This window comes from Ovis aries, chromosome 20, assembly GCF_016772045.2.
Source record: "Ovis aries strain OAR_USU_Benz2616 breed Rambouillet chromosome 20, ARS-UI_Ramb_v3.0, whole genome shotgun sequence".
NCBI classification, from domain to species: Eukaryota; Metazoa; Chordata; class Mammalia; order Artiodactyla; family Bovidae; genus Ovis; species Ovis aries.
In genome coordinates, this window is record NC_056073.1 from 9,850,335 (window position 1) to 9,871,767 (window position 21,433).

General features: G+C 51.5%; 1 protein-coding gene and 1 long non-coding RNA gene across 13 annotated transcripts; one reads left to right on the forward strand and one right to left on the reverse strand.

The window, feature by feature from the left end:
- Nucleotides 1–27: 27 nt before the first annotated feature.
- LOC121817391 (uncharacterized) lies at nucleotides 28–768 on the reverse strand. Its single transcript, XR_006057276.2, has 2 exons — nucleotides 582–768; nucleotides 28–434 (listed from the first exon to the last, which is right to left on the reverse strand). It is a non-coding gene; the product is annotated as an uncharacterized LOC121817391 (long non-coding RNA).
- Nucleotides 178–21,240, forward strand: ARMC12 (armadillo repeat containing 12). Of its 12 annotated transcripts, none has more exons than XM_060403592.1 (11): nucleotides 178–323; nucleotides 402–448; nucleotides 1,344–7,355; nucleotides 9,095–10,374; nucleotides 10,827–10,948; nucleotides 11,642–11,856; nucleotides 12,553–12,698; nucleotides 12,929–13,063; nucleotides 19,171–19,344; nucleotides 19,481–19,552; nucleotides 20,875–21,240. In XM_060403592.1, exons 6-11 carry the CDS (start codon nucleotides 11,697–11,699, stop codon nucleotides 21,202–21,204), a joined length of 1,017 nt encoding a protein of 338 aa, XP_060259575.1. In that variant the 5' UTR covers nucleotides 178–323; nucleotides 402–448; nucleotides 1,344–7,355; nucleotides 9,095–10,374; nucleotides 10,827–10,948; nucleotides 11,642–11,696; the 3' UTR covers nucleotides 21,205–21,240. The 12 variants fall into 12 exon arrangements, with proteins under 12 accessions (XP_060259575.1, XP_060259573.1, XP_060259574.1 ...); XM_060403590.1 differs by having other exon boundaries at nucleotides 1,344–1,574; nucleotides 2,510–10,374; nucleotides 10,787–10,948; XM_060403591.1 differs by having other exon boundaries at nucleotides 1,344–1,574; nucleotides 2,510–10,374.
- The last annotated feature ends 193 nt before the right edge of the window (nucleotides 21,241–21,433 follow it).

A 21,433-nucleotide genomic window follows, 5' to 3' on the forward strand; every position in this document is an offset into this window, starting at 1 on the left:
GCCTGCAAACTGCCCAAGGGCAGGAAATCATTTCAATACACCGAACATTTATTGAACATCAACTCCAGTGCCAAGCTTGGCCTGTGGGGGATGAGCTCAAGCCATGGGAGAAGGCTCAGAGCAGCAGACTTTGTTTCTGCCTCAAGGACTTTCTAATCTGGTTAGAAGAACAGGATTAGTAAACAGATCACTAGAATATGAGACAGGCCACACGCTGTGCCCTGAGAAAGGTACAGACTGAGTATGCTGGGCTTTCAGAGGAGAGAGGAATCAGATTTGGCTGGCACTGTTCCAAACAGGCTTTATGAGCTGGAGCTTGAGAGGTGGGTAGACCTTGGAGAATGGGCCTTACATACGGCAGGGGCTCGGTATGTAAATCCTTTGTCCCTTCCTTGTTCCAGGAACCTCTAGGCCAAGCGCTCAGGGACCTCTTTCTGCAGAAGGATGGGTAAGAAGACGTGGCCCTGAATACACCCGGGTTTGGGCTGGACGAAGGGAGGGGTCAGGCTCGGGTTTGGGGTCGTCTTCTTTCACCCCGCCGCCCACTCCCACCCGCTAGTGTCCAGGCTCTTCCTACTTACTCCTGGCGTCCAGCCAGGGGGTTCCCAAGCTAGCCGAAAGCTGGGCTTGGTTTGCCAGCCCCTGGGAATCACTGGAGTCTCCAGGCTTGTGTGAAGAAAGGATCCATCAGGGAAGGGGTCGGAGGCAGGGGGAGGCTCCGGGGAGATGGCTTGAACTGGCCCCTCTAGCGGGCTTCCGTTGTCACGTGACCGCATCCCAGGTCTCGCAAGTATGGGGCTGGCGCGTTCCTTGCTCTCCTCCTCCAGACTCCTGGACTGAGCACCCGTGGGGCTTGAGCGGCCGCCTGGGTGGCTCCTTCTCTCGAGTTTAGCTACCAATATCTGCCCCTCGCCCCTTACCAACTGTGGTGCCCCAGGCTCCCCACTCGCCCAGGGATCCAAACCGGGACTCAGGTGGGGGATGGAGTGATCTGGGTTTGCTAAGGCCGGAGATCGGGCAGAGCCTCAAGGACCCCTGGGGGATCCCCCTTGGGTGCTAGAGTTGAGCACCAGCCCCCGACCGTCCCCAGTGTCTGCGCCGGGCCCGGCCCCAGCGTGCACTCGCGGGACCGCGGCGGCGGCGGGGAGGTTGCGCGCCGAGCGCAAGCCGCGAGCACAAACAGGGCGAGGAGGCTGGTGTGAGCGCCTGGGCCGGGTGCCAGCGCGCCGGGGCTGGAACACAATGTCCCGAGCGGGCGGGCGGGCGAACCGGGAGCGAGAACAGCCTGACTCAGCAGCTGGGTAAGTGGGTGTGCTCGCTCACCAGATCAACCGCTCTTGCAGCCTGCGGTCAGCGACAACTCAACTCTCTCGGAGGCTCCCTCGAGCGGGAGGAGCGAGCTTACGGCCTGCTCGAGGCTCCTGCCCCTGCCTATTGCTCTGGACCTCCACGTGGCCGGTTCGCGCAGCCCTCTGTCTTCTCGCCCCCGCATTCCAGCGTTTCGCTGCCCCCCGGCCGGACCTGAATGGGCTCTGCCCACTCAGGAGGGGCATTCATCTCACCCAGCCCGGCAGGTGTGGCCCGCCAGACAAGTTGATCGTCCCCTTCTCCCACCACTCTGGGAGGCCTCTGGAGGTCTTGGCATGGTGGGGGGTCGTTAACTTATAGTTGCAGATGGAGGTAGAAATTTGGTCTAGGCTGGAGGGGAGCAGAAGACGCTGGGAGAGATGGGATGGATGCTGCAGGGCAAGGAAGTCTTCCCCATCTCTGTCCTCGGTTGACCCAGAGTTCAGAGTCTCTTCCTGTCCCCTCCCCTCAAAACCACTAGGCCCCTGAAGATTACCCCGCAGGGAAGAAACAGGTGGGGAGGTGCTTTGAAGCCTGAGACCCCGCTTTTCTGCCTTACCCACGCTCCCACCCCAAGCCACAACAAAGACCCACGAATCCTGCCACCCAGCCACAAGGCTTCTCCTTCCTCCTCTGGGCCTGCTGTCCCCTGGGGTCTGGTGGGGCCATTGTGAGGATGACAGCTGCAGGGCGGGAGCTCAGATGTCTGCCCACACCAGGACTCTTCCTGGGGGGTGGGGACCTTTCCTACACCCCAGTCTCCTGGGGTGTCTGCAAGGTTCCCACCCCCGCTACCCCACATCCCGGGACACAGTGTACCTGGAGTGTGCCAGGGCAGGCGGGGAGGGGCTCCATCCTCTGCCAAGTTCCAGGAAATGCCCTGGCAGGCAGCACAGTCCTGGGCTCCAGGGCCTTCCAAGGTGGGGCGGGGTCCTAGGCTGCTGACATGCCTCACCTGGGCCTCAACCCCTACTTCCCAGGCATCTCGGGCACCTTCTGTAGCCAAGGTTGAGGCGATGGATGCCAACCATTTTCCCACACATACAGGCATCCTTCCCACACATGTGCTTACCCAGCCAACGCTCACCAAATCCCTCAGTCAGGAGCCACTTTCACTGTGTCGACTCCAGCCTTTTACCTGATGGATGAAATCTTTCCACAGTATCCCAGGCCAATGTTCTGAAGCTGTTTGCATACCCACAGTGATGAGGACACTCTTTTATGAGGCAGCCACAACTCTTCAGGATGTCCCTGTGTCCAAGTCCAATCGCCTAGAGGATACCTGCCCTCACATGGCCCAGGAGGGACGGAACTCACCCTCAGGTCCCTCACACTTGCTCCTCCTCCTTGCCTGCAGTGACCTTCCTACTGCCCAAACTCACCATAAAGCAGGATGAATTCCTAACTCTTGGGGCTTCCCTGGTGGACCGGTGGTTACGAATCTGCCTTGCCAAGCAAGGGATGCCGGTTCGACCCCTGGTCTGGAAAGATCCCACATGCCTTGGAGCAACAAAGTCTGTGTACCACGACTGCTGACCCCACACTTAAGAGCCCTTGAGCCACAACTACTAAAGCCGGGGCACCCAGAGCCCATGTGCTCTATAGCAAGAGAAGCCACTGCAATGAGAAACCCGTGCACTGCAACTAGAGAGCAGCCCCCACTGGCTGCATCCAGAGAAAGCCTGTGTTCAGCAATGAGGACCCAGTGCAGCCAAAAATAAAAATCGGAAAAAAAAATTAACTTAAAAAATTCTCAACCCTTTTCTCTCCTTCACCATCTATCACCAGATTCTTCCCACTCCTGCTTTTATCACAAGGTGTATTGTTTGTTACTTTCCTCACGCCTTCCTTTCCAATACCACAGATTCCACCTTTGGCCCAAATTCCCACAGTCACTGCCACACTGTCCTTTCTGACCCAGGTTTTTCCTTCCTCCTACACACCCTGCTAGAATAATCTTTCTCAACCACTGTTTATTGTGTATGTTATCAACTTCACTCTTCAAGCACACTGGGTACAGCAGCTACTAATCTGTGTGTTCCATACGAAGGGGCCCACACTCATTCATGGCGTACCCAAACCACAGAATCCAGCACAAGCCCTGGTGCATGGTAGGAAGGCATCCAGTGTTCCTCGAGTGTCCAGTCCATTGGGTTGTGCCTCTTTTCTCCTCACAGTTCTCTTTCCTGGCTTGGTCTCCTTGTCAGCATCAAGCCTGTTGGTTTCCTGATACTCATGCAGGCCCTTTTGTTTTGAGCAGCCCTGGTTTTTAAATTTCCCAGAATCTTCGGGGTAGAGGTGGGGAATGAGGAGAGAGAATCTGACACTCAGTCCTGTCTGACTCTTTTCGACCCCATGAACTACCAGGCTCCTCCATCCATGGAGTTTTCCAGGCAAGAACATTGGAGTGAGTTGCCATTTGCTTCTCCAGGGGATCTTCCCCACCCAGGGATCAAACCCGGGTCTCCCACACTGTAGGCAGGCGCTTTACCGTCTGAGCTACCAAGGTTGTGCCAAATACCAACTCTAAAGTACTAGAGTGCTGAATGGAATAAGTCTAGCTGCCTGCCTGGAGCCTGTGCTCCAGCAAGGAACAGAAAACCACTGAGGAGGGTGGAGGGCAGAAAAGAGTGCAAGCAGTGGCTTTGGGGTTTACAGAGGGATCTTGCCATTGGAGATCCCAGCCTGCCTAGCTCTGGGTTGCTGGTCTGATGCCCTTAAGTTGTTCTCTTTCTTGGCACCACATCACACACACACACACACACACACAGACCCAGTGAGCTTGATCCCATCACCACCTCATAACCCAGCTCAAAGGCTCTGATAATCTCCACCCCGCTTGGATCATTTTGTCATCAACTTCCCTCTAAGCCTTATGGGTGGCCTTTAATCTTTCCTAGATTTTATTGCTTCATTATGTCCTGTAATATTTTCAGCTTCAAATATTATAAGCTCCTTCACGGCAGAGACAGGGTTTATTTATTTACTTGTTTAATATCATCTGTCTTGAAAAGAAAGACTAAGTAAGATTGGGCTCTTGGATTTTGAAGGCCACAAGGACCTAGGTGCAACACTTAGCTGTATGGCCTTGGGCAAGCCTCTTCACCTTTCTGAGCCTGCTTCATCTGTAAAAGGTGAGAGAGGCAAAGATTACAGAGAACATAGTGCTGGCTGCAAAGCGAGCAGACAGCAGCCCTGCTCTGCGGGAGCTTTTCTTGAATTGGGGGATGCGGTACCTTAACTACTGTCCTCCAACCCCCAACTAAGACATTTCTAAGCGATTAGAAGGGACAGTTAACACCAGTTCCACGGAGGTAACCCAGGATGCATAGCCACTCTACCCTGACTCAAAATAATCAGCGAGGGCAGGGTTCGGATCCAGCGCCGCCAGAACGCAGTGCCTAAGCCTGATGCCAAGCACGGTTCAAGCTCAACGAACGTCTGTCGAATGAACCGCACCTGTCCGGCCCTCAGCTTTTTGGAGCACCAGCGAGCGAAAAGCAAAGATTGAAAAGGCCGCCCACGCCGCCTCCCCACCCCAACGCACCCCCCACCCCCGGGTCCCAGTGTCTCTAGCAACCATGTTTCGCTAAGGTCTCTCCTTCCCCAGCCTGCGTCTCCGCCCCTGGTTGCCTTGGAAACAGTGACGTGTACGCGAAGGGCGTGACCTCTCTCCATCCTCTCCCGGAGAGCCGGGGGCCCCCTTCTCATCCCAACCAGGGAGAGGATGAGGTTGGGGTCCTCGACCTTGCTGACCCTACGTCTGGTCTGGCGCGGACGCTAACTCCGCCCAGCTGGCTGCCCTCCTCGGTCGCGGGACTCGCCGGATTTGCGGGCACCCCCACCCCCAGCCCACCTGGCACCAGTGGTGAGCTGGTCTGGGGGGTCCGGAGAAGGCTGGCTTCAGGCCCTAGGATCTCTCTTCATCCCGTCCCCTCCCACCCCCGACGGGCCAGTGGATCCGGAGAACCGAGCCCCAGCGCTGGGCCGGGGCCCTTCTTCCCATGCCGCCCTGGATCGAGCTCCCTGTCCTGGGGGTGGGCGGGAAGGGTGGGACCCCCCTCCCCAGCAAGGGCGCGCTGGGCGCTGCGAAGCGCGGAAGGGAAAGAGTTAAACAAGGTGCCGGCGGCGGGAGTGGGGGATGGGAGCGGAGGGAAAGTGAGAGCGGGGGCGGGGGTGGGGGGGCCCGAGCGAAAGAACATCCTGTGCCCGCCGCCGGATGCGCGCGGGGCGGGGGAGGAGCGGGGAGCAATCGGAGGAGGGGGGGCAAGACGGGGGAGGCCAAGGGCGGGAGGAGCCTCGGCCTCCGCCCCACGCCCAGTCCTCCTTCTGCGGGGGGCGCCGCCCCCTTCGCTTCCCCGGGTTTTCGCCGCCTTTTTCCCGCGTCCCCACGGCTTCTCTGGCGTCATGAGCTACTCAAGAGGCCCGCCAGCCTGGTTCCCGGCCCGGGGTCTGCGCGAGCTTGGATGGCACGATCTCGGAGCACGTGGGGTCCACGTCAGGGCGCGGGCTGTCCCCAGACGTGCACCTCTCTGCTCTCTGCGGGGGCAGCTCGCACGTGCAGAGCTTCCCCATTCACCTGGAGTCACGGGCGTACAGCGTCGCATTCAGTTCTGAAGGCGCACTTCCGTGTAGTAGGCGGGTATTGATAGACCCGTTTTCCGGAGGAGGAAACTGAGACTCAGATTATGGAACTTGCCCAAACCGAAGCTCGAAGGACTCCAATGCGCTTTTCATTATAGAGTAAGCTGATTTCCCCTTGGCGTCTCCTGGGCATGCAGGTGCGGGACGCCTCCTGGGTCACACTTCTTAATGGCATACTTGCACAGTAGGTCCCCAATAGCATGTCAGTCTCCTCTAATTAACTAGGCTGAAACACCCATGCTTAGAGTCCTGATCGAGTAAGCAGGTAGTCTTGGGGGTTTACACGTGGAAGGATGGTTTTTAGGAGCTGAATAGCCCAGGGCAATGGGCCGGGTGCCCCTAGCTCTCCAGGTTTAGGTATTTGGTGGGGTTGAAGGGTTCAAGGAGGACTCCAAAACTGGCAAAGAAAGTAAATGGGCTACAGGAGTTGAGATTGATTAGCCTGAAGACGACCAGAGTGGGAGGGATAGAGGATAAGGGAAGAGATTGAAAAATGTACCTTTTAGGCCTCATAGAGGCCAACCGTCTGAGTGCTCACTTCCTTCCCACCCCTGACATTTTTGTCCAAGGGGAAGCCTGCTTGTAATTGAAATGATCACAGTCACATTTGGTGAGCTCTGTGTGCCGAGCACTGTTCTGATAAACCCAAGAAGTAGGTATTACTATTTTACCCATTTTATAGGTGTGGAAAATGAGGCACAAAAAGATTACAAAGCTAACTCAGTAACTGAGTAGGAAGTCTGGGTTGAACCCACACTCAATAAATTGCACCTAGTGAAAGAAAGTGAAGTCACTCAGTTGTGTCCGACTCTTTGTGACCCCATGGACTGCAGCCCACCAGGCTCCTCCGTCCATGGGATTTTCCAGGCAAGAGTACTGGAGTGGGTTGCCATTGCCTTCTCCAGAGGATCTTTCCGACCCAGGGATCGAACCTGGATCTCCCGCATTGTAGGCAGACGCTTTTACCGTCTGAGTCACCAGGGAAGTTACTGGAACATGTTGGGAAATCAACCCTGAATATTAATTGGAAGGACTGATGCTGAAGCTCCAATAACTTCGGTCACCTGATTCGAAGAAAAGACCCTGATGCTGGGAAAGATAGAAGGCAGGAGGAGAAGAGGACGACAGAGGATGAGATGGTTGGATGGTATCACTGACTTTAATAGACGTGAGTTTGAGCAAGCTTCCAGAGATGGTAAAGGACAGGGGTGCTGCAGTCCATGGGGATGCAAAGAGTCAGACATGACTGAGCGACTGAAGAACAACATGATGGGAACATCAGCAGCCTTTAAGGTGGAAAGCTGGTGCAGATGGCAGAGAGGTGTGCTAGGATGGCCTGTGCCCTTTTGCCTTGGTGAGGGCAGGTAAGAAACTTGGGGTTGGCTGTGTGTGTATATGGCATCTCAGACTTCTCTCTAGCCAATATTCCAAAGTTGGGGGTTTGACAGGGGAAAAGAACCAAAACCCAAATTCTCACCGAGAGCTGCAGCCTTCTTTTATGCTCCCCAAGAACATTCACTGTCCTGGGTTATCACCATAATCTCACAAAAGCAAATATATTTTAATTCTCCTCAAAAGAAGACAGACATCATCTGAATCCAAAGCAGTTACTCCCAAGAAAGAACAGTCCTTGACTTTCCACCAACAAATACCTATTTTTTTTCTTCTATTTCATGCTGTGGATTAGCAAAAATGTATAGTGGGGCGGCTGCCTCTGCTTCTGATCCCTCTGAGTCATTTGAGGGCAGAACCAAAAAAAAAAAAAAAAAGGCTTAGATATAGCAGGAAGGAATTAGCTTAGAGCCAAGAAAGAACTCCGCATCTTTGGAGAACTTTAAAGAGCAGGTGAACACTGCATTTGTTTAGGATGTGAGGGTCTTGGGGTCAGTTCCATAGACTGAGGAGGCTAGTAGCCCTGGGTCCCCCTCAGAAGAGGGCTGGCACTTTGTTCTGAAGGACCTCTCCTCGGATCCACCAGGGGAGTTGGAACCTAGAACAGTTCCATCAGGCAGCCATTTCCTGCCCAGAGTTCATGGAGCCTGATAGGTGGTCTCATGGCAGTGGAGGGAGGGGGCCTCCAGCGGCCTCTGTCACCTTTCAGTGCGGGGAGTCCGTGTAGTCACCCACTGGTGGGCTGCACCCCACAGACCTGTAAGCCTCAGAGATGCCCAACCTTGAGACCAAAGAAAGCCTAGGACAGCAACAAAGACATTCATAGTGCTGAAGGCTGGTGGGTGGTATAAGCTCAGCCCCAGGGTATAATGGCACTTTTTCTCCATTAGGAGCTGGATTAATTAACTCTAGTAGTCTTAGATGGGTCTAGTATAAATCCAGGTGAAATCTGTAATTCCTTTGCCAATCCTACTCGCCACGAGGCAGCAAACCCAAACCACCAGGGACTTCCCTGCCAGTTCCCGGGTCATTTGATAGTGTGTTCTCTGGGGGTAAGATCCTGTGGTGAGAGCAAAAGTAAGTTGTCCCGATAGTAGGCATTCGTCTTTAGGCTGTCAACAGTTAAGCTCAGACAGTATTGACTAGTCACTTCTGGGTTAACATAGCCCTGGGCTGATTGCCCCTGGGATGTTCAGTTTGAATTCTTAGAGCTTAAGTTAGCCTCTGGTCCACCGGTGGAAAGAACAGGTTTCCATTTCAGTTAAGTTCTTTCATCCTTTCCATTAGCCTGGTCGAAGCCGGGGGAGGGATGTCCATAAGCAAGTGGAAAGGCCAGTGTGTGTCATTTCTATCAGCCCATTCCTGAGCTTCATGCCTGGTTAAGTGGAGCCTTTGGTCTTTATCAACGTCCATGGGGGTCCTGTATTTCACTCACAGCTATCCTAGACCCAGGTAGGCCTTTTGTAGTGTGAGCTGCACATGGCTGTTGTCCCTTCGTGGTCTGTATCATTGCTCCCCTTCCACAGCTGGGACCAGAAGCCCAGGGGTACACTTTATTTTGTTACTGTCACAGGCCCTAACCAGACTTTTCGGCCACGTCCAATTCACAAGCCTGTCCCTGAATTAAGATCCCCTAAAGCCTGTGTCTGTAATTGTTTAGTGGCGAGAGGTTTGCAGATGCACTTCCTTGTATTTTGTCTGTATTCACCAGCTATCCTCGTGCAGTCAGATGAGCCACAAGCATAGGGCTGCTGCTTTTAAACTGAAAACAGAGACTCCAAGGTTACCAGAGAGGAAGAGAATCAATTTAATGGAAGAGAAAGACCTCTCTCATGACAGTCAGCTGCCACAGGGCCCCACCTGCTGGTGGACAGCCACCTCGAGATCATGCCTGTGACCTTCCATTCCCCATCCTTGACTTCTCGACATCTTGGGTGTTTCTTTGGCCTCCCAGCAGGCTGACCAATCATTGGGCTGCACCCCGCAGTCCTGAAAGCCTTGTGGTTGCCCCACTTCAAGACCAAAGAAAGAGTCTGGAGACAGCGATGGAGACCTCAGTGGTTTTTTGGACAGGAGGTTTGGGGAGGGAGTTGGCGCTGGTCTTAAGCAAAACGTCCTGGAGCAACAACCTGTGGATTACAGTGGGCAGACCATAGCAGTAATCTTCCCCACTCGGGGTAGAAGGAGGCTACTATTTATAGGGGAAATTGAGGTCAGGTTGGCTGGTCAGTTACCAAGGAAACCAGCTGGGGCACGTCCCTCACAGCCCCTCAGTTAAGAACCATCATGAGGGCAGATGTTTCCTGTAATAAATTAGCAGGTAGAGCAGGGGTGAGATCAGCCATTAGCTGGGGCAGGGGGCAAACCTGGTCACGTGAGTAGGTTGCAGGCAAAATTGAGACTGGTCAAGGGACTTCCCCGGTTGTCCAGTGGCTGAGACTCTGAGCTCCTAACACAGGGGGCCCGGGGTTCAATTCCTGGTCAGGGAACTAGATCCCACAAGCCACAACTAAGAGTTCTCATGCTGCAACAAAGACGGAAGATCCCTCGGGCCGCAACAGAAGCGGCACGGCCAAGTTTTTTTATTTTAAAAAAGAGAAGGGACAAGTAGAGCAAGAGAAGAACAAAGAGCAAAAGAACAGCCATCTTGAATGGCCTGACCATACACCCACCTTGGGGCTGTGTAGAGGGCCAGGAATGACTCTTGAGGAGGGCCGAGGATGGGAGAGAATGGCCCCCCTGGGAGTGTTGCCTGCAGCCTGGGGTGACGTGGATGAAGGCTCTGAGTGGACTGACCTGGCTGGCTGCTGTAGTATCCTTGGTGATGTGTTTCCACACCTCCTGCAAGCCCGGATGGAGCAGCCCAGGGCCCCAAGCCTTCCAACAGGAGCTCAAGGCCAGGCAGGAGAAACCCTGTTCTGGGGCAGCCATGCTCAGGGCTGACTCTGGGCCTGAGCCTGGCCTGGGCTCCTCCCTGTTCTGCACCAGAAGGTGAGGCCAGAGGCTGTGGGGACACTGAGGGTAGCGGGGGGAGGAGGAGGGAAGGGTCTGGTCTCACCTGCCCCATCCTAGTGGTGGAGGTGGTGGAGACAGGCCTCCAAAGTTGGGTTTTTCCTCCTCCAGGGTGGTGGCATTTTCCAGAGGCCTCCAACTGCCTCCCACCCTGTGTGTATACGTTGGGGGAGGATGGGGTGCGATACTCCCAGATTCAGGCCTCCAAGGTTTAATGGCACAGACCCACCCAGGTTTTAACCCTGGAGTTTTAGAATGCTAAATCTGGGTCCTCTCAGGTTACAAATGATAAAGGCAAGGGTCCCTTCTCCTCCAGAGACACAGTGGTTAAATGGTCCTGGCATCCCCGTATTCAGATTCTCTGATGTTGTTCTGTCCTCCCATCCTCAAGGAATAACAGAAGTCATAACTTGAACATCTTCTAAGTGCAGGACTGCTGGATGTTGGAGATGCAGAGACGACTGCCCTTATGAGCTTTTGGTCAACACTAAGGGGAACACGTGGATGTTGGAAGATAATGGATTTGCCTTGAGACTCTGGAAAACTTTGTAAGGTGCTCGTCATCTTTTCATCCTCCGATGGAAAGAGGGGCCCTTCCCTACAGAAACGCTCCAAGGCCCAGAAGTGGGTCCATGGCGAAAAGATAAAAGATGGGAGGGCCAGGCAAGTGAGGGAACAGGGCTGCCAGGGGCCACATCCCAAACCCCCAACACCCCCAACCCCGCTGACCCCGCAGCAAACATCCAAACTTCCAGAAATTGGGCCTCTGCTGCCCTCTAATGGTGAAGCTGCCTTGTGGCTCAGACGGTAAAGAGTCTGCCTGCAATGCAGGAGACCTGGGTTTGATCCCTGGGTTGGGAAGATCCCCTGGAGAAGGAAATGGCAACCCACTCCAGTAATCTTGCCTGGAAAATCCCATGGGTGGAGGAGTCTGGCAGGTACAGTCCATGGGGTCGCAAAGAGTTGGACACGACTAAGCGACTTCACTTTGACTTTTCTCTTTGCCTCCTAATGGAGGAAAGGAAACCTCTGGAGCTGGAGGTTGGGGCCCCACCAACCTGGGTCCCCTAAAAATGGGGGCTGCGAAGGACCTTCCTGCCCCAGACCTTGTGTTTCCCTGGAGTCTTGAATCTGATTTCCCGCAGCCTCCGAAGCTCCCTGGCTGCCCTGTTCCCAGACTGCCACCCTCTGTCCTGCTGTTTCCCCAGTTCCCTTTGTTGCCCATGTTCTGATTCTGGTGCCCTAGTTCCTGGCCCTGCTGGAGTTCTGGTTCCGGAAGGTCTTCGCTGGGTGCCTCGGGCATGTCCTGCATCCGCCAGCGCCCGAGGCAAATGGACATCCGCAAAGGTGTGGTGAGCCTGGCCACAGGCGCCGGGGCCGTCTACCTCCTCTACAAGGCCATCAAGGCCGGCATAAAATGTCAGCAGCCCTTCTGCTCGGCCTCACCCATCTGCATCGCCCGTGAGTGTCCCCGCCCTGGGGAGAGGGCTCGGCCCCAGGAGGTACCTATTCCCCAGGCCTCTGAGGGGCCCAAGGGGACTCCTCCACATTCCTCTCTCGTGCCTCTTTCTCACCTCCATCTCCCGCAGACCCATTCTAGAGATGCTGGAGCAGGGTCCCCAGATAGTGGATGGTACTCAGGTGCATCCTCAGGGGTCATTTGGCAGGTTCCTAAATTCTGCATTCACTCTGGCATCTAGGATGGATAGAAACTTGGTATCAGCAGTTCTCCCCAAGGGAAAACTGGGGGACCTATGTGCTCAGGGCCTCCACTAATCTCTGTGACCACTCAGTGCAAAGTTGAGAAAGAAACCCTTTCTGCAAGACTTTGTGTTGCCACCTGCTAGATAGAATATCATTGCCATATACCAGTTATGATGAAACACCGTGTATGACTGCCATATGCCAGAAAGTTGTTACGGTAAACGTACAAAACTTTTTTGTTTATGATGTGAATGGCGCAGCATTAGATGTGGTGCCCTTGTGCAGTGCACACCCTGATCAACTGCACATGGTGGTCCTGTGTATGGCAGGAAGTCTTCTCTTCAGAAAACCCAAGGCAGCCTTGTGTCCCAGGTCCCTCTGCCCTGCTTCCCAATCCCCTTCTTTCATCACCTTTGAGTTCACAGCCTGAACCGGTCTGGGGTGGCTGTCTAGGCCTGGCAATCGAGCGAGAGCGACACGGGCGGGACTCGGGTGAGCTCCGGAGGCTCCTCAACTCTTTGGAGTGCAAGCAGGATGCGTACACCAAGAGCATGATCCTACACAGCATCACGCGCTGCGTGTACTTGCTGGAGTCCGAGGTGAGGGAAGGGAGGCAGGAGACCCCTCCCTGTCAGCCTGGCCCCTGGGGGCTACCAGCGTGTGTCCTGGTACACCCCCAACCCCCCTGACTAGCCAGGCAGTGTCCTGGGACTTGTCTCTCTGAGGGTGGGAGGGGTTGTGTTGAGGGGTCTTGGTGACAGGGTGTGTGTTGGGGGGAACCAGGACCCCCGCTTCTTCTGCCTCTTCCATCTCTCCTGGCGTACACTAGGCCTCTGGTTGTACTAACGATGACGTCACGTTGGTGGGCTCCATGCTGGATGACAAGGACAACAGTGTCAAAATCCAAGCCCTGAACACACTTAAAGCTTTCTCTGGCATCAGAAAATTCAGGCTCAAAATCCAGGTAAGCCTAGCAATAAGGGTGGGGCAGAGCACATGGGGTGTCCACAGGCCGTGGGCCCTTTAGTGGGCCTAGGATGAATGGTCATGTTCCAGAAGTCTGTTTGGGTCTGAGTTTGTAACCCAGAAATATGTTTTTCCTTGGAAATTGGTGGGGAAATGGTGATCACTTTCCCAATAGGGGCAGAAAAGTCTTTGAATCCCAGGATAAAACTGAACTCAGTCCCTTGGAGAATCTCTGAACCCCAAGTAGAAGCCCCCGAGGTTCTTTCTGACGCTAGCCAACTCTCTTGACACCAGCTGGGTGTCCTATAGTTCAGCTCTGACATATCTCCCTGGGGTTAGTACAGACCCCACCACTGAAGGCTGAGTCCCATAGGACTGTCTCCCACTTTTCACTGGCCAGCTGTAAAGTTGGAGGTTCCCATGACCTCTCTCCTCAGACTTGATAACTCACAATAAAGAGTCACAGCATGCAGGAAAATGTTTTACTTACAGTTTATTATAAAAGATACAACTGAGGAGGGACTTTCCTGGTGGTTCAGTGGTTAAGACTCCGTGCTCCCAATGCAGGAAGTACACGTTCGATCCCTGCTTGGTGAACTGAGATCCCACATGCCACACACTTCAGAGCAAGGGGGAAAAAAGATACAACTGAGGAGCCGCCAAATGAAAGAGATGCAAGAGCAGAATGTAGGGGAAGGGCTTCCACGCCTTCTTCAGGCCTGCCACCCTCCTAGCCCCTCGATATATTCACCAACCCAAGGTTCTCCAAACTCTGTCATGTAGGTGTATTTATGGAGGCTTTACTATGTAGGCATAATTGATTAATCATTGGCCATTGGTGACTGAACTCAGTCTCTAGCCCCAGCCTTCTCCCCAGAGGTCAGCCCCCTAATCCTTGCTGGGTCTTTCTGGCCTCATCCAGCAGGAATCTAGAGGTCTGCCTAGAGTTGCCTCATTAGCATAAATTCAGGGGTGATGGAAAGAGGCTCATTATAAAAACCAAAAACACTCCTAGCAGGAAATTGCAAGGATTTTAGGAACCTTGTGCCTGCAATCAGGGACGAAAACCAGATATACTGTCAGACCACACCCCATGCTGTGTTGGTCTAAGGCTGGTGGCTGGACCACTAATGTTTTCAGTACTACGATGTAGAGAAAAACAGAAGCCACCAAATGTCAGCTCCCCCAGCTTCCTGCTGCTAGGCTTTCAGGCTTACCTGTTGCTCATCCTCTCCTGCTTTCCTGCTGGTGCCGTGGAAGAAAGGCGTTCTTCCTGCCTGTGTTCAGTGATTGTCTCAGTCCTGCATCTACCCCCTCCCCTGAGGGCCCCTCTCCTTGATTAAACTCTGTTTTGTATAGCCTCCCCTGGCTCCTTCCCCTTAGATTCAACAAGCTCTATTCTTTCCATCTTAAAAGACAAAACTAGAAAACATCTTCCTTGTGACCTCTAATCTCTCTCTAGCAAATGATCTCTCCCAAAATATTTTAATTAAAAATAGCTAAAATATTCAAAACATGTGAACATTTTATGCGTGTTTGGTAACAGTAAAACACCTGAGCTTCCCTTGTGGTCCAGTGGCCAAGACTCCACATTCCCAATGCAGGGCACCTAGGTTCGATCCCTGATCAGGGAGCCAGATCCCACATGCTGCAACTAAAGATCCCTGTGCCGGCCACAGCCAAATAAATCAATAATAAGTATTCAGAACAAAAACAGAACACACAATCAGAACTCAGGCTAAGAAACAGAACATGACCAATTGGCTGGATGCCCCTGGATGCCCCTCCTGAATGCCAGCCTCCTCCCCGACCAGAGGCAATCGTTCCTCTGCATTTTGTTCATCAATTTCTTGATTTTCTTTGTAGTCTTATCATGTATGCATGCGTCATCGTTTTCTAGCAGGCCACAGCAGCAGGCATAAATAGGTGAAATATAATTGGAATGTTTTTATGCTTCGTGGATCTGGAAGTCTGTGGTTTGCACTCTGTGGTTTGGCTTTTCCCTCCAACATTGAAAGATTCGTCCTTGTTGATCGGGACTGCTTTGTTTCTTTTCCACTGTTGTGTAGTATTCTAGTTCATGAATATCCTGCAGTTTTATTTATCCAACTGCTCATGGGTAGGTATTTGAGTCATTTGCATATGGTACCATGAGCATGCGTGTATGCATCACCCTTGGGACATGGGAGACTTTCTCTAGGGCATGTATGCAGTTGTGGGATGGCCAGGTGAAAGGGCATGCCCAACTTTTTGAGAGGGGCTGAATCAGTTTACACCTTCCACCAGCCTCGCATGAGTGTTCCTGTTGCATCATTTCTTCTCCAACACTTGGTCTTTTCACACGTTAAATTTTTTGCATCAGACTTTGGAGGGAAATAAGGTTTTGAAGTCTCTACTTGCTGGCTGCTTCTACTTCATCTCTCAGCCCTCTCAGTTGCCCTAAGGCTGTGATTCTCATGCATATCAGAATTGCCAAGAAAGCTGGTTAAAAATGAAGATTTCAGGGCATTACACCCAGAGAACCAGCTCAGGGAAGCTTTGTTTTTCATAAGCCCCTCAGATTCCGATGCAAGTGGCATGGGCACCGCTGTCCTTTCTTCCCCCAGGGTCTGCATCCTGAGGACCTAACTCTCTGGGTGAAAGCAGCCACTCCCTAGCCTCAGTTTCCACCTAGATGTGCTCTCCTCTGTCTCTGTCTAAAGCCTGCAGGCTCCCTTGACCTCCAGACCCATGGCCAGCTGCTCCACTCAGTCTGGAGACCCTCTGACCCAACATCCAAATGGAGCTCACCCCTGTTCCCTGAGCCCAGACCACCCTCTTGAGAGAGATCTGATTATATCAGTTCCCTGCTGGGTCTTCCTCAAGGCTCTCATCAGAAAATATATGACCAGGGATTTCCCTGGAGGTTCAGAGGCTAAGACTCAGCGCTCCCAATCCTGGGGACCCAGATTTGACCCCTGGTCAGGGAACTAGATCCCACATGCTACACCTAAAGATCCTGCACGCCACAACTGCGACCCAGCGCAGCCAAATAAAAATCCACACAAAATACTCACGTGTACAACCAGCTCCACCTCCCTGCCCACACCCCAGCTGTTTACACTGTGTTTCAAGCTCTCTCCCCTCCCAGCTCTTGCGCCTGGTGTTCTGCTGCCTAAAAGCCCACCCTAGATTTGCTAACTCCTACTTGCCCTTCAGATCTCAGCAGTCAGTGAGGGATGAGGGCAGGAAGGAGCAGAGTACTAATGGGAAGTCTTTGTTTCCCACCCCAGGCTTCTGGCGTCCTTCTTAAGTGACTTGCAAAAGTATAGCTTGTAAGGTACCTGCCTTTGGTAATAAGCCCCAAGCATCTGCAGCTCGGAAGCCAAGGTCCCTTTTTTCATTCAACAGACGTATACTGACCACTTCCGTTGTGCCTGGGCAGTGTGCTAGGCATATGAGATACAACAGGGAATGGAACAAGAAGGAGCCTTATCCCAAGTGAACTTAAATTCTAGTAGAAAGCAAGGCAGGCAATACACAAATAAATGAGGGCTTCCCTCGTGGTCCAGTGGTTAAAGAGTCTGCCTTGCAGTGCCTGGGACACAGGTTTGATCCCTGGGACGGGAAGATCCCACATCCCAGGGAGCAACTAAGTCTGAGGGCAACAACAAAGACCCAGTGCAGCCAAAACTAATTAAAAATCAACAAAATCTTTAAAAAAATAAGTGAAACATACAGTGTTTCATGGGGGCAAATGCTATTGAGAAAAATCAAGAAGAGTGGTAAAGAAGGCTGACATCAGGGTAATGCTGCAATTTCAAAAGAGAAAATCTTTGAGGTCTAGGGCTTGATAAAGAGGTCATAGAAATGACACTAAAAACACAGTCTATAAAAGAAAATAATAAATTGAACTTCATCAAAATTAAAAACATTTTTAGTGAAAGACCCTATGAAGAGGATGAAAAGATAAGCTTCAGATTGAAAGAAAATAGTTGCAAACCACATATCTGACACAAGACTTACATCTAGTTTATACAAAGAGCTCTGAAAACAATATTTTTAAAAATCCAGTTAGAAAATGGGCACAAGATATGGAAATATATCACTGAAGCAGATATACAACTGCAAATAAGCACATGAAGAAATGTTTAACATTTAACTAGACACTAGGGAAATGCAAATTTAAGACAATGAAATATTACTATATACCTATTAGATAATCTGAACTAAAAAATTAGTGACAGTACCAAGTGCTGGTGAAGATGGAGAGAAACTGAATCTTTCATATGTTGCTGGTGGGGATGTAAAATGGTAAACCGGCCACTCTGGAAGACAGTTTGGTAGATTAAAAACAAAAAAAACTCTACATTTACCATGCAAAACAGCAATTGCACTCTTGAGCGTTTATCCTGAAGAAATAAAAACTTACATCTGTACAAAAACCTGTTCACAGCAGATCTATTTGTAACAGTCAAGAGCAGAAACAAGCAGAATGGCCCTCAGTAGATAAATGACTACACAAACTGGTAATCTAGTACCAGGGGACGTCACTCAGTAATGAAAAGAAACAAGCTATTGATACACACGACATCTGGGATGCATCCCAAGGGCATTATACTGAGTGGAAAACATCAGGTTTGGGAGATTACAAAGTATGCTTCCATTTATATAACCTCAAAATTGACCAAATGAGAGAGGTGGAAAACAGCTTGGGGGCCCGCACTGGTGAGGGCTGGTTTTGATGGGTGGGGTAAGTGTGACAATAAGATCACCCACAGGGGTGATCTGTGGCGATGCTGACGGAATAATTTGTTGACTGGAGTGGTGGTTACATGAATCTACATATGTGATAAAATGACACAGAACTATGTATACACATCGTACTAATACCATTTCCCTGGTTTTGATACTGTAATTATTTAAGATGTAACTATGGAGGGAAACGGTGGAAGGCACATTGGGACCTCTCTGTTTTTGCAACTTCTAGTGAACTTATAATCATTTGAAAATAAAAATTTAAAAGCAAAAAATGTGTTTCATGTGACAGTGGTATAGGGAAAAATACAAGGGGGGTGGATAGGAAGGCAGGCATGGGAGTGGTGGTCTCATCTTAGAGAGTGGTCAGGGTAGTCCCCCCACCCCCCGAGAAGGTGACATTAAACAGCAAAGTCTTGAAGGAGATAAGAGAATATCGGAGGGAGAGCATTCTAAGCAGAGGGACCAGCCTGTTTTCAGGGAATCTGTGGGAGCAGAGGAGAGAATAGGAGATGAGGCAAAGAAGTAATGGGGGAGCAGCGGAAGATCTTGTAAGCCACTGTAAGGATTTTAGCCTTTATCCTGAATGGATCAGCAACTCTGGAGCAGGGCCGGGAATGTCCAGCCTGTCTGCTGCTCTGAGAATAGATGCCGGGGACAAGGCTGGAAGCAGGGAGGAGGAGGAGGCTATTGCAGAAGCCTGGGGGGGGGGGGGGGGGATGCTGGTGGCTTGGACCAGGGTGGCGGAAGAGGCATGGTGAGCAGTGGCTTGACTGTTGGCAGGTTTTGAAGGCAGAGCCCACGGGATGTTCTGAAGGGTTAGAAAAGGGTGTGAGAGAAAGAAAGGAGTCAAGGGAGACTAGGGAGTTTTGGTCTGAGTAGCTGGAAGGCAGGTGTAACCAACAGCGGAGACAGGAAGGGTGGTAGAGAGAGCAGGTGTGGGGATGGGAATGTGTTAACTCAGAGGTTTAGTAAGGTTCTGGGAAAGAAGTGGAATTGGCACTTGAATCTGTGTTCAAGTTCAAGGAGAGGTCTGGGCTGGAGACAGGAACTTGAAAGGCATCAGCATATGATAGTCTTTAACACTGAGTCTGTGAGTCTTTAACACCGTGTCACTAAGGCAGGGAGGAAGACAGAAGAGGTTGGCGGAAGAACCGGGGAAAGAAGCTTGAGACAGATAAGCCCAGTGAAGACAGATTTTCAAGGAGGCGGGAGGGGTCAATAGGTCAGACCACAGGGAGAGTTTAAGCGGGGAAGTGTCTGTGGGGTCGGCTCAGTTGTCCTGAGTGAAGGCAGAGGGTGGGCTAATGTTGAGGGTGGTCCTGGGAAAGCAGGAAACCCTTCTCTTCTCCCCCCGCCCCTCCCCAGGAACACTCCATCAAGGTGCTGGAACTGATTTCCACCATCTGGGACTCAGAGCTGCACATTGCAGGCCTCAGACTCCTCAACAACTTCCCGCTGCCTGACTTCGTGCATCCACAGCTGCGACGGGTGATGCCTGCCTTGATGGAGATCCTGCAGTCGGACTATATCCTGGCACAGGTGCTTGAGGACGGGGGCCCAGGCCCCGACCCCCTGCCCGGCCCTGGCACAATGCCTAGAGGGAAGAGCAGAGATTCGTGTCATCCCTGCTCAGGCCCACCTGCCTTCTCATGTGTGGCCCTTTCCTTCTGTTCAGGTGCAAGCCATACGGTTGCTGAGCAGCCTGGCACAGAAGAACGACCTTCTCTATGATATTCTCAACTGCCAGGTGAGAAAGGATATGAGAGGCAGGCCGGCGGATGCTAACAGATATTGGGAAAGGCAGAATCGTGGGTTCTTCAGACAGACTCAGCCCTGACAAGATCAGCTTGTTCCTCTTTCTGCCCCTGTATTGCAAACCACCCCCCTCCTGTCCTCTCAACAGAATCAGATTTTCCTTTGAGGGACTTTCTGAACTCTGAGAGTCAGGAACACAGGTGACACAAATTAGTATTTTAGTAATAGGGAAAAATTACAACATTGTGAAAAGATTCCTACCATCTAATTAATTAACACAACTATCCCCTCACCTCACATATTTGTTTTTGGTGAGAACATTTATGTTCCATTCTCTTAGCTAACTTCAATTATATAATACAATATTATTAATATCAACTATAGTCACCACGTTTTGTATTAGATCCTCAGATCTTTTTCATCTTTTAGCTAAAAGTACGTACCCTTTTGGGCTTCCCTGGTGGCTCAGATGGTAAAGAATCCTCCTGCAATGCGGGAGACCTGGGTTCAATCCCTGGGTTGGGAAGATCTCCTGGAGGCGGGCATGGCAACCCACTCCAGTGTTTTTACCTGGAGAATCCCCATGGACAGAGGAGCCTGAGGTTGCAAGGAGTCAGACACGACTAAGCACATCACATGTACCCTTTTACTAACCTTTCCCTATTTTCCCACACTCCACCCCAGCCCCCAGCAACTACTTTTCTACTGTTTATATGAGTTTGACTTATTTTTTCTCCCCAGTATTCCACATGTAAGTGATACCATGCAGTATTTGTCTTTCTCTGTCTGGCTTATCTCACTTAGCATAATGTTCCCTGAGTCCATCCATATTGTCACAAATAGCAGGATTTCCTTCTTACAGCTGAATAATTACAAAGAAAAAAGGACATGTTTACCACCACAGTGGAAGATTTGGAAGGTTTGAACTATTGTTTCAGCAATTAATAGATAAATATCTAAAACTGGTAAGGTTACACTTGCTGCAAATAACACAAATAAGCTTAAGCCATTAGATATATCCAGAACACTTGGCAATTAGTACACGCTCATTCCTCTCAAGTACACAAAATATTTACAAACGTTAACCACACGCTAAGCTTTAAAAGGAAGCTCCACAAACTTCCCTGAATCAATATTATCATATCACTCATGTTTTATGACCACAATGGAATTATGTTAGTGATATTGAAAACCGAAAGATTCCTACACAGTCGCATCGGAAGCTCAGGTATATTGGGAAGCTGAGGCAATGGGAGGAAGGAAGAACTTTAGAGCTTGCTGTGGACTTGATTCCTTGCTGCATGCTGCTCACAGGTGCACTGCAACTTCCTGAACCTGTTCCAGTCCACACAGCCTGGGAGTCTGCTGTTTGAGGTCCTGGTGTTTGCAGAGCGGTTGAGTGAAGGCCGGAGTTCACCCCACTACCGCGCCGTGAAGTGGCATTACAACAAGCAGTCTTTACACGAAGCTCTCTTTGGGGACGACTCACGACTGGCCGACCGGCTGCTCGCCTTGGTCATCCACCCTGAGGAGGATGTTCAGATCCAGGCCTGCAAAGTCATAGTCAGCCTGCAGTGCCCCCAGGATGCGGGAATCCGGCCTTCCTGCCCACCCAGTCATTCCTGCTTTAATAACGGGGAATAAAATTATGGAGAGCCAATAAATGAGTATGGGAGAAGAGGCTGGGGGACCGTGTCTGTCCTGGGCCTTCCGGAGTGGGTGGAGATTTTAGCCAGCATAACTGCCTGTCAAAGCGTAGGCTTGTCTCCTCAAATACATTCCCACTTCCCTGTTTAGTTGGACCGATCCCTTCTCTTGCTGCTTTTTAAAATTTATTTATTGTGACCAGACCATGCAGCATGTGGTATCTAAG